The sequence below is a fragment of the Phascolarctos cinereus genome, unplaced genomic scaffold, assembly GCF_003287225.1.
Source record: "Phascolarctos cinereus isolate Bilbo 61053 unplaced genomic scaffold, phaCin_HiC Scaffold_726;HRSCAF=1367, whole genome shotgun sequence".
NCBI classification, from domain to species: Eukaryota; Metazoa; Chordata; class Mammalia; order Diprotodontia; family Phascolarctidae; genus Phascolarctos; species Phascolarctos cinereus.
The window spans coordinates 265,081,965-265,094,753 of NW_027556098.1; the positions used below are offsets into that span (position 1 = coordinate 265,081,965).

A 12,789-nucleotide genomic window follows, 5' to 3' on the forward strand; every position below is an offset into this window, starting at 1 on the left:
CCTTTGGCCATTGTATCATCTTGAGTTACATAGATTCCAATTAGACCAAGGCCTTTCTCTAACTATGAAGTAAGTCACAGAACCCCTGGGCCCATGGATGTGAAAGAGAGAGGACAGAAAAACACCCTTTCTCACTCCCACCATATTCCCTGACCTAGATGTAACCATTATCGATTGGGTATTCATTGAGTATTGACACTGATATGAGATGCCAAGGGGTTTGCTTAAGTTTCCAGGAAGGCAAGTGATTTCATACAGCAGAGCTCAATAGCAGAGCTTAATAGACACCTGCCGATGGCTGTGGACTGAATGAATTGGGAACACTTTGGTTAAAAAACAGAAATAATGTAGTGGAGAGGATGCTGTTCTTGGATTCAGGAGACATGGATTTAAATTCCATTAATAACTATATGACCTTGGGCTAGTCACTTACTTTCTCAGAGCCTCAGTTTCCTCTTCTGTTAGATGGGGTTAATGATATGCTAACGTCCTACTCTAGAGGGTTATGGTGAAGAACAGAGCTTTGCGAAATCGTCAAATGCTATATTAAGTGAGTTGTCTGCTGTATGTTGTTGTATTGTTGGACTTTACCTGTGTGAGTTACTGTTGTATTGTTAGCCCTTATATGTGTGAACTACTGTAGTTTGTTGTCATATTGTTGGCCCTACCTATGTGAGTTATTGTTGCATATGTGTGACTTATTGTAGTTTGTTGTTGTCTTGTTGGCCCTATATCTGTTAGTTTTTGTTGTTTGTGGTTACTCTTGATCCCTTCCCCTCACCCAGCTCCCTGAGTCATGAACAGGACTTCCAGAGACCTCTGGTTCATATACTCCATTCCCACCGTTTTCCCCCTTTAATGTGGACCTCTAGCTGTGGCCAGCAGAGGGTTAAGGGGATCCCCTTACTGAGAAATGTTGGCATTTAATAGATGATTTCTGCCTCTGGCTGCTCGCCTCTGCCCTGCAGTCAGATGGACGTGAAGAAGTCTTGTGGGATGGGGCCTTGGAAGCCCATGGCTTCTTTTGGATGTGACGTCTCTCCCTTAGCCTTGGGGCTGCCCTTCTTTGGAGGCTGGGGGAAGGAGGAGCACAGTGCTGCATGCCAGTCATCTGAGCTGGGGTTACCTGCCATCCACCTCACCACGCCTCTTGCCTTTTCTCTTAGAGGACTTTTCCTGCCAGGTATTCCAGGAACTTCAGACGTCGGAGTTGCCTCCCTCTCTGACCTCACGGCTTATGGGCAGTGCTGAAGGGGCGCTCATTGTGCCAAAGCCAAGGTTTCTACTTTTCAGGACCTTCTGATTCTCCCACAGATTGGTTTCCCTCTACAGGAACTTGCCGGAGTTGGGATTCAGGAATAGCTGGCACTCGTTGCAGAATTCTCTACCTTCCTTGAGCACAGGAAGGGAGGGAGGAGGTGCACATGGCCATGGTGGTGGGGAGGTCTTTTTGGTGGAAAGACTGAAGTCTGGGAGATAGAAGGAGAATCCAGCCTCCACAGAACTGCTCTCTGCTTCCAGATGGGACGGCCAATCAACTTCACTCCTTGAGGGAAAAGTCAGTCATGCTGACCGGCATTTATCTGTCTTTCCTCCTTTCCAGAACACATCCATCTGCACCCGGGAATTCTGCTGCACCTGAGAGGCTTGAAGCTCTGAAATACCAACGGATAAAGAAGCCCAAAAAGTCAACCAAGGGCTCCTCGAAATCCAAAAAGCGATCCGGTGAGTTGTGGGGAAGAGCCCTGTTCTTTCACTTGCTGGCTCTGTGGGCCTTTAGCCAGGAAAAGCAGAAGTTAAGGGGTCAAGAGACCTGTGTTCTCATTTTTGAAAGGCTGTCTTCTGGAAGAGGGGGATGAGACTTACTCTGCTTGGCCCGAGTGAGCAGCACCAGGAGGGGTGGGTACAAGTTGTTAAAACAAAAAAGACACATTTAGGCTAAGACATCAGGAAAAACTCCCTAACAAATTAGAGCTATTAGATGGAATTAGATGGAATGGGCTGCCTTGGAGGTGGAGGTCTCCTTCTCCTTGGGGGTCTTCAAGCAAAGGCTAGATGACCACTTGTTAGGTGTGTTAGTGAAGATTCCTTTTAGGCATTAAAAACAATAATAAGATTGATAATGATGGTAACTAGCCTTTCAGGTTTGCAAAATGCTTTTACATAATTAAGTCATTTTGTCATATCAACTCTGTGAAGTAGATGCTATTATCATTCCCATTTTACAGGTGAGGAAACTGAGACAGGCAGAAATGAAGTGACTTGTCCAGAGTCACACAGCTAGTAAGTATCTGAGGCTGGATTAGAACTCAAGTCCTCCTGACTCCAGGGCTGGCACTCTATCCACTGTGCCACCTAGCTGCCCCTCTATCTACTGTGCCACCTAAGAATAGACTAGATAGATGGTGTCTGAGTCTTTTTTTCTTTCTTACTTTTCTTTCTTTCCTTCTTTCTTTTAATAAATATTTTATTTTTTCTAATTACATGTAAAAACAATTTTTAACATTTGTTTTTTAAAATATTTAGTTCCAAATTCTCCCCTTCTCTCTTTTCTCCCTCCCTTGAGAAGGTAAACAATTTGATATAGGTTATACATGCACAGTTATATAAAACACATTTCCATATTAATCATGTTGTAAAAGAAAATACAGACAAAAAACCCCCTAAAACAACCCAAATCCAAGAAAAATAAAGTAAATAAAAAAAGTAGTCCTTAATCTGCATTCAGACTCCATCAGTTCTTTCTCTGGAGGTGGGTAGCATTTTTTCATCATAAGACCTCTGAATTGTCTTGGATCGTTGTATAGGTGAGAATAGCTAAGTCATTCACAGTTAATCATTGTACAGTATTGCTGTTACTATATACACCATTCTCCTGGTTTTGCTCACTTCAGTTTGCATCAGTTCATGTAAGTCTTTCCAGGTTTTTCTGAAAGCATCTTGCTTATCATTTTTTTATAGCACATTAGTCTTTCATCATGACCACAGCACCACAAATGGTTCAGCCATTCCCCAATTGATGGATATCCCCTCAATTTTGAATTCTTTGCCACCACGAAAAGAACTGAGCTGCTATAAATATTTTTGTACATATAGGTCCTTTTCTTATCTTTTTTTTGTACTTTCTTTGGGATACAGACCTAGTGGAGGTATTGCTGGGTCAAAGGGTATGTATGATTTTATAGCCTTTTAGGCTATAAATTGCTCTCTAGAATGGTTGGATCAGTTCATAACTCCATGAGGTCTCTTTCAATTCTTTCCCACTGTCCAGTCTGTCTGTCTTGAAACCCTCTCCTGGCTTTTATGTCACTGTGAATTCTGCTGTTAGAGTCTCTCAGAACTGAATTCTCCAGGTTTCCCCCCATCCTAAGCTTTGGGCATTTTCTCTGGCTGTCCCCCATGCTTGGAATACTCTCCCTCCTCACCTCTGCCTCCTAATGTCCTGCAAATCTTGGCCAAAATCCCAGCTTCTACCAGAAGACTTCCCCAATTCCAGTACTTTCTCTCTGTTACTTATTTCCTGCTTATTCTGTGTGTTTTGCATATAGTTGTTTGCATGTTGTTTTCCCCATTAGACTGTGAACTCCTTGAGGGCAGGGGCTGTCCTGTCCCCCTCTTTGTATTCCCAGCATTTAGCAGAGTGCTTCATAAATGCTTATTGACTTAACTGACCCTGTTTTGACAATATAGTTGCCCTGTACTTTCCTTTCCTAGCATTTTGTTACTTCCAATGTTAATATGGGAATTGGTACAAGTCTTTTTGATCTTTGGGGTAATATTATGAAATAGATTCAACTTCACTCTCCCTGATACATATCATTTCAGAGGGGTTGCTCTTCTTTGTTCCATGGTGTCTTCTCTTAGCCCAGACATTAATACCTTTGTTGGATTGTGGTCCATGTTTACCCAGTAACACTGGGAGAATGCCAGATGGAGGTCAAAAGCAATCAGAAGTGTAGCCTTAGACCAACAGATCTAGCTACCTTTTGGGACTTTAAAAATGCTACTTCAACATTTACCAACCAGTTTAGTTTTTCCAATGACTTTTGATAAACTAGGATGGCTTGCTAAGGAAGACTGTGGATCAATATCTATTTATTTAGACCAGGGTTTCTTAACCTGGAGTCCATGAGCTTTTTTAAAAATATATTTTGATAACTATACCTCTCTGACTTCCTTTAAGTCTCAACTAAAAATTCATCTTCTACAGGAAGCTTTCCCTAACCCCTCTTAATTGAAGAGCTTTCCTTCTTTTAAAATTTCCTATTTGTCCTTTATATAGCTTGCTTTGTATATGTTTGCTTGCATGTTGTCTCCCCTATAGACTGTAAACACCTTAAGGGCAGTGACTATCTTTTGCTTCTTTTTGTATCCTCAGCACTTAGCACAGTGCCTGGCACATAGGAGGTGCTTAATAAATGTTTATTGAATTGAACTGAATTTCAATATAATTTGTTTCCCTTAAAGTCTTCTGTATTTTATTTTATGCATTTAGAAAGGTTTTTTTTCTAAGAAAGTGTCCATAGTCTTTACTAGATTGCCAAAGAGTCATAACACAAAAGATTAAGAATCTCTGCATTAGAACTTGAAAGAATCATGCCCTTAAACCTATGGGATGGGTTAGGCAAAGTATTCCTTTGAGTGAGGGTGATAAACCAAGCCATCTTCAGGGGGAACCATCTGTCTTGAGAAGTCTGTGACTAATTCTCTTTCATACAGGTTTCCTGTTAGTGTAGTCACACCTATTCAACAGATGAAGCTTAGAAAGGGGAAGTTATTTCTCTAAAATCCCATAGATATCAAAGTGGTAATTATGGAACTCAACCCCATGTGTTGAGGATTAGTTGAAGGAAATGGGAATAGTTAGATTGGAGAGGAAAAGTTTTAGGGGGGGGGACACATGATTGCATTATTCAGATATTTGAGGAGTTGTCATAGACAAGAGGGATTAGATTTAATCTGCTTGGTGGATTTCAGAAAAACCTGGAAGGACTTATATGAACTGATGCTAAGAGAAATGAGCAGAACTAGGAGAACATTGTACACAGTAACAGTAACATTGTAGGACTACCCATATAACCTATATCAAATTGCTTGCCTTCTCAATGGGGAAGGGGGATGAGGAGGAGGAAAGGAGAGAATTTGGAACTCAAAAGTCTTAAAAACGAATGTTAAAGATTGTTTTTACATGTAACTGGGGAGAATAAAACACTAAAAAAAAAACCCCACCCCAAACCCAGTAACATTGTGCAATGATCAGCTATGATTGACTTAGCTCTTCTCAATAATATAACAATCCAAGACAATTCTGAAAGATTCATGATGGAGAATACTATCTACATCCAGAGGAAGAATTGATGGAGTCTGAATGCAGATTGAAGCATACTATTTTCACTTTTTTGTTTTTTTTCATGTTTTTCCCCTTTTTTCTGTTTCTTCTTTTACTAACTAACGTGGAAATATGTTTTACATGATTGCACGTGTATAATCTATATGAGATTGCTTGCCATCTTTGGGGAGAAGGGAAGGGGAGAGAGGGAGGGAGAAAAATTTGGAACTCAAAATCTTTCAAAATTTGAATGTTGAAAATTGTCTTTATGTGTAATTGAAAAAATAAAATACTATTAATTAAAAAAAAAGACTTAATGTGCCTGGTCCCAGAGGATAGAACTACAAATCAAATGTTATGTTACAGGGATGTAGATTTTGGCTTCAAAACAAAGAACTTTCTAACAATTAAAGCTGTCCAGAAATGAAATCAGTTGCTTTATAGGGTTGTGAGTTCCCTGCCTCTGGCAGTGTTAACTTGGAAGCTAGACTCAGTTCCAGCCTAACAGATAGTGAAGAGCATTGTGCCAGGTTCTGGGTTAGATACAATGTTTAGATAAGACTTGGTGCTTGCCTTCCTGCAGTTTAGGCTGAATAATCGTTTGTTAGGAATTTTGTAGAGAACATTAATGGTTCATGAGTCACAACTGCACTAGATAATCTTTGAGATTTCTTTTTAATTCTAAGATTCCATACTTCTATGATTCATAGAACAACATGGAGCGAGCAGGAGTTTGCCTAAATAACCTCTTAGGTTAACCATATTAGGTTAACCATAAGCTTTAAAGTACTTATGATTCATGGATTTGGGGTGAAAAAATCAGTATTTCATGTGTCAAATCTAATGCTTAGTTCTTAGCATTGCCTTCTTAGAAATTTCTGATTCAAGATGCTTATATTCCTTCTGGGTATAGAACTGATTGTTTCAAATGTTCTTGTCACCTGGATTAACAGAGGCTGTAAACTGGGGAAAATGTTTCCTATATTTTCATATCATCTGGCTTGTATTAGTGGGTAGGACTACTGGTTGTCTGAGTCAGAGAAGAAAAGCTCTGTGTTACAGAAATCTCTGGCTTTCTCAAACTCTCATTTGATCCTCTTGTTCCCATGCCAGAAGTCTGGGGTAAGTGTGTGATATTACTTCCCACATCCCTACCAACCATGCTTCTATGTTTTGTTTTCCTCTTCTCCCCAGACGGTTCTGCTTCCCAGGTTCAGCAACTTCCTAACTCTCAGGTACTGTGGCCCGATGAAGCTGTCTGCCTCCGAAAGAAGAAGAGACACTCTCGTCCTGATCCCTTTGCCCGCCTCTCAGACCTGTGTCATCGCCAGCTTGCTGAGGACCAGACGGCCATTCTCAACAGTGTGGACCATGATGACTCAGGCCATGCCACCTTGTTGTAGCTTAGCGCCAACTGTAAAGGTTCTAAGGGCAAGAGAATTGGTTAGGGGGATGGGGAGCAGAGGGGAGAAAGTGATCTATAAGAAATATATGTTGGGGGGTGGGGGGATGGTTAGAGTGGGTTTGACTGACACGGCATGGGGGTAAATTTGCTTCTTCCATCAGTAAATGGCTTGCCTTGAATTTTTGTTGTGGGAATTGTGCAAATCTTTACTCCAGTCTGGACCATTTCCTTCCTCTTCTCCTTTTGGAATAGTCTTTGAATGAAATCCTCAATCCCTTGGCCAGTTGGTCTCACTCACAGGGCAGAGGGAGGGAGGTATAAGCTGTGAGTGCAGGGTCGTGGGAAGTAATTTGAGAGCAGGGAAAAAGCTCCCTAGACAGACTTTTCTCATCTCCTCCAGCTACCTTTGGGAGGGTTGAGGAAGAAGAGGAAGCCAAATGTCTCCATTTCTCTCTTCTTTTTCAGTTTTTCAAATCCTGGAAGATGGATGGGTTTCCCATCCTCCACCCCCTTCAAGCTTACATATGTATAGATACAGATACATATCTATATAATGTGTGTGTTTCTGTATGTATATATCTGTTCAGATTGGTGGGTCATGCAGATTTAAGTGCTACATGTCTTTCTGTGGTGTATGAAGGGAGAAGAAGGGGGAAAGACAGCAGACAACTGGGTATCTGTGGGTAGGATGAACATGGGGGTTATTGGGATGCCCCAGTGTCTGTCTCAGGATTATTCCTCCTTTCAATGAAATCCACATGTTCCTGGCAGAATCTACCATTTGTCTTTGCTACTTTCTCTCATGCAGAGGAAGTATGGACCATTGCTATGTTTGCCAACCATCATCCCCACCTCCTCCCTTGCTACTTTTCCTAGCCCCTAGGTAAAGGAGATATGTTATGGCAAGGGGCCTGGCTGGCATCTTCCTTCCATCCACAGTCCAGCCAAGGCTCCTGAGGCTCAGGCAGGAAGGCCTCTGGGTACAAACTCCATCTCATTCTTCACTCTCTCCTTGGTCATTCCAGGGCTTGGAGCCCTATGGCTGAAGGGGTCCCTTGCTCGACAGCCTGTCTACTGTGCTGAGTGCCAGGTTGCCTCAGCTCTATTTATATCCTGTTTCCAGCATGGTAGCACCCTCCCAAGTGCTACTTTAGACCAGCTGGTAGGATTCTTTCTCCCCTTCTGTGGGAGACAAAAAACCCCAGACTGACTGATCTCCACTCGTGCAGCACTTCCAAGTGCGCACCCGATGATCTTCCTCTGCCTCGTGGTAAAACTTCCTCCCCAACCTCTGGCTCAGACGGAATAACATCAGGTTAATCCTGAAGGCTTGAGGTTTCTTGGCTTTTGTGGAGTGGGGGGAGTCACCTGACTTCCCCCCTCTTATTTCTTTTCTGCTGGAGCTGGACCCTTGCCATCCTAGCCCTAGGGAGTAACATGTTCTCTGATCTACCTTTTGCCAAAATATTGTGTGTCCAGACTGTTAGTTTCTGGCAGTTTTTGTGGAGTCATCTTGGGGTTGCTTACAGTGTATCACTTCCAAAATGGTAAGCTGCTAGCCAAGAGTAAGACAGGATGCTCTGATGGTGGTGAAGGTGGGTGATGGTGGGATGATTTCTTTCTCCTTTTGGCATAGAAGGAGATTGTTACCCTGCCTTAGCAGAAAGACCACCGGGCATCTTCTTGGTGCTGTTGTCTTGGTGCACTTTAGGGTCCCAGCTTCTCCTCTGACTCCTACTTGGATGCCAAGTTCTGGAGCAGTAAAATTACCGGGTCTCACTCCACCTGGTTCAACGACAGTTGCCAATAGCTGGGCCCTAGAGCGTAACCCTGTCCATCTGGATGGGTCCTCCCAGAGCCGGGCAGTTCCATCTGCCCTGGGGCTTTTAAATTGGAGGGGAATTTGTCTCCCCCACCATTGTGACAGGCCCCTGGTGCTTCTGCTTCCCAGCCTAGTGAGCCAGGGATCAACCTTGCCTTTGGATGGGGTTCCCCTGAAGCAATTCAAGCCACCACAATTCATTTCTAACCAAGACAAGCCTGGAATGAAAGGGATGGGGAGAAGGTATGGTTCTCCCACGCTGGATATTTCTGGTCTCCACTGTCTGAGACATTTGTATTTTTGTTTGGCAACTGGGATTCTGGATGATGCTTCCATCTTGCTTCATCCAAATCCTTTCTACCCCTGGCTGTCAGGGGAGCTAGTCTTCCCCAGTGAGGTCCTAGGGAAAACAGAGGAGAGAAAACTGGGTGACCCTGTGTCTTCTGTCTTGAGGCAGTTGCACCTCTGCCACTGTGCCATGCTGTGTCCTTTATTTTAGTGTCCGTACTGGTCAATCTCAGGACGTGAGCATCACTGATGTATTAAGGAGCAGGCATAGCATTATGTCTTAGTTAAGGTTGGGTGAAGCCCTTGCTTGCATTCTGCCTGTACATACTTGCTTTTCTAGGAGTAGGAAGCCTAGATTACCCTTCTGCAAACTTGGAGCTTTGGGCCCAGAACACCAATATTGATGAGATCAAAATTTCCTGGCCACTTATTTTTTGAAACTTCAAAAAAGACATTTAGATTCTGAACAACAAAGCCATCCAAGGAAAGGAAGGGGTTAAAACTGGGCCCAAGGGAGAGGTAATATGGGAAAGAACAAATAAATGATAGGAAACTTAGGTGAATGGGCAAAGATGAGAAACCTGAAGGATGAACCTTGCTGTACTCCCTGGAGTTCAGCTAAGTCTGTCCTGTAAACTCCAGATCCTGGTAGTTAGCTGAATATCTCTCTGGAAGATGGTCTCTTTTTTTGGGCATGATTGGCAAGTAGTAGACCATCCTTAGATACACTGCTAAGACTTGTGCTGCAGGGAAGCCTCCGGTAGCACCAGCAGTGGGCCTGTCAAAACCCTATCCTGCCCCTAGTATATCGGAGGCCTATTTCTTGGACCGTCCTAGCAAAAGGTCCTTTTCTGATCGGAAATGTGTGAACTTCAGGAATTTATTGATTTCTAGTATGCCTATCTCCTGTGGAAGAAGCAGTGGCTGGGGTATTTGTAGCTACAAAGCTGCAGGTGCCTTTGAGCTGTAGGGCTGAAGAGGACCCTGGGCAGCATCTGGAGGATGTAGTCAGACTCACTGGGCTGGGGGTAGGTTCTTTGGGAGCCTATGACTTCCTGCTGCTGTGTGGCAATATCTTGCTTGTGTGCAGGCCTGGCTTGGGGCTGAAGAGTCCTTAAGGCTCTGTTGGACTCCCTTGTCTGGCTGAGTCAAGCGGAGCCTGGGAATCATTGGGAGAGGAAAGGTGAGCAGTTACTTGACAAGCTACTGAGTACCAGTTTCCTTTGGGATCTCTTGAGGTGATCTTGGAGGCTGATTAAAAAAAAAAAGCAGAAATATGCTTGATTTAGAAGGCTTTGGTTTTCTTAGGTATGATTTGGGGTAGAAGAAATGAATGCTTCATGGTGTTGGACCTCTAAAATGAGCCTGTGAGCTTTATTTTTTTTTTGGCAGGAAGTTATGTGTGCATAAACATAAAAGCATGCACACGCACACATACATATACAAATCTGTTCATCGTGTTCTTCTGAGGAAAGCTTGGCCAGCAAGTTATGCCCCTCGATCCTTACAAAGGTGCTGATCCCACCTCTTCTTCCTGCTGGCAAATGCCTCTTCCCCTAGCACATCAGGCCAGACAGGGTTGGATGTTGTGCTCTGTGCCAGTCGCTAGATTTTGTCTGTGCTTTAGTATCTCTATGACCAGGGAAAAAACACAGGGCCGGTCTGTGCTACCTTTCCAGGGGAGGAAAGTTTTATAGGATGGGCATGTTTTCCCCTCTTTGGAGAGTTTCCTCAAGGGCAGGCAACTTTGGGTCTTCCTTCAAGAGGCTGAACTGGGGTGGCTAGGCAAGGATGCTTTTGCCTGATATGATGCAAAGCGGAGATTTTGCTGACATTTTTAGTTGGAGTATGTGTATGTGTGTGTGTGTGTGTGTGTGTGTGTGTGTGTGTCCATGTATAAGCATGTCTATCTCCAAACCTCCCTTCATGTCCTTTTCTTTGTCCCTGAACAATTAAAGTAGCACTAGAATTCCCAGTATATCCAAAATCCTACTCTCCTTTATCCAAAATCCTACTCTACTTGAGATACCAAACCCCTGGCTGCCATCCTGTGGGGTCTGATTGATTGCTTTTCAGGGTAGAGGCTGCTTTGCGGGGGGAGTCCTCCCTGAGTCCCAAACGTTGATCTTTCTTCTTTCTTTTTCTTTATAATACCGCTAACTTCCACTGTCTCACTTTGATTGTTGAAGGGGATTGAAGCTGGGGAAAGAATAAAATGGATCCCAAGAGATCCTAAAGCAGTAAGCATAGGAGAGTAGGTCTGAACCCCCTTATGTTTAGGGATAGGAAATAGCAATTGAAGAGGAGGTGGCAAAACCCAGTATCATCCCAGCCTTGATCCTCATTTATTGATTACCAGATGAGGTTGGATTTGTGGTCATAAGGCCTTGGGGTCCTGTGGCAAGGAAACATGGCTCTATGCCCCATATGGGTGCTAGAACATTGGCCTCATAGGTAGGGCTGTGAGTACTGAGATACCATTTCCATAACTGAGGAGTGCCTTGATTCCAGTAAATTAACTGGGTTAGTGCCCCCTTCCATTGAGGAGAGAATGGTCCCATAGGTATGGTCTGGGAAGGATAGGACAGCTTTACTATGAGAAGGCTGGTGGGGATTTTGGGTGTTTCCCTATCCTCTATCCTATGTTGACATTTTCAATTTGGTATCCTCTGACATGGAGTTAGTTTCTGTGCTATCTCTTAACTCTCTTCGTTTCTAGGGGAAAGAGGGTAGGGGGTTTCAGGTTTTTGGTACTGGTACATGTGTTCAAAACAGTGGCTTCTCAAAAGGAAGGAATGAATGTAGGGGGCAGCAATTTAGGCTTCTTGACACCTTCCAGGATTCAAACCTGGGGCTGAGGTTTGTTGTCCTGGTTGGGGGCAAATTCCTTCTGGTCTTTTTAGGAAGAACTTTTTTAGGGTGGGGTGGGGTGGGGTGGGGTGGGTAGGGGTGGGAGAGGAACTGTATATAAGATGTTCAATAAACCTGTAGAGAAACAGGAGAAGAAAAGCTAGCAATTTGTCATGGCTTGATCTATTTGCATGTAAAGGAACTTTGGGGGAGTTCCAGGGAGAGCTAGTTAGAAGCTAAGGAACGGGAAGGGAGATGGTTGAGGAGTTGGAAGGAGCTAGAAAGATCCCTTTTAAGACAACTTCTCATAATTCCATCTGGAGGTAAGGGCTTCCACCAATCAGCATTCCTAGGCCCAGCTTAGACATTGTATTTCTGTAGAAAACGAGAAATGGTATTGCGTTGAGAACTGGAGCCATGTTGCTAAGTGACCCTTGGGAAGGGGGTCCAGAATGTTTCTAATGGCCTATCCTAGATGGAGGGACCCAAGTGGCATTAGGAACTGGGATATAGGGAGGGAATAAAATTTAGTTGCAAAGAATACATTGGAACATAGAAAGCTATGGAGTGTCGGGTAGAGGATATCTTGAGATGTGGAAAAGAGGCTGGGATCAGAGGATGAGGCAGAAGGTGGAGGGGACAAGGGACTGTCATTCTACTTCAGACATTTTTAGATGCCCTACCAGTCCTCCTAAAAGGAGCTAGAGTTTAGTGTCCCAGAACTTTGACCATCTAGGGAAATGCAAAAGGGTTAGGAGTAATCATCCTGGATAATAGGTGAACTGGTTTTTGGAACCAAGGAACATGATAGAAGGATGAGATTGTGGTTGAAGGAAAATTGAGGAACAGCTTGGATTTTTGGCAATTGAGGTTTTTCTTATTTATTTTGAGACCTATTACTATGAGAGTAAGCTCCAATGCAAAGTGTTCAAGCCAGAGATTTCTCCTTGGAGATTCCTTTTGGGGTACAGACTAACTTTATCCATATTCTCTTCTGGGGCTACTTAAGTTTTGATCTGAAAGACTGTTCTTTCCTCTTTCTATCACCAGCCATTCACTGGTGGGTGATAAACTCCCTGTGACCATTTTTTTAGA

The 12,789-nt window shown here is 43.5% G+C and overlaps 1 protein-coding gene across 1 annotated transcript in view; it reads left to right on the plus strand.

Moving 5' to 3' along the window:
• Nucleotides 1-11,738, plus strand: part of IGSF9B (immunoglobulin superfamily member 9B) — a 74,640-nt gene extending 62,902 nt beyond the window's left edge. The window contains exons 20-21 of the mRNA XM_078147096.1: nt 1,604-1,725; nt 6,524-11,738. Of these exons, the coding sequence (XP_078003222.1) occupies nt 1,604-1,725; nt 6,524-6,732 (331 nt within the window). The 3' untranslated portion in view covers nt 6,733-11,738. The remainder of the gene's footprint in view (nt 1-1,603; nt 1,726-6,523) is intronic.
• The last annotated feature ends 1,051 nt before the right edge of the window (nt 11,739-12,789 follow it).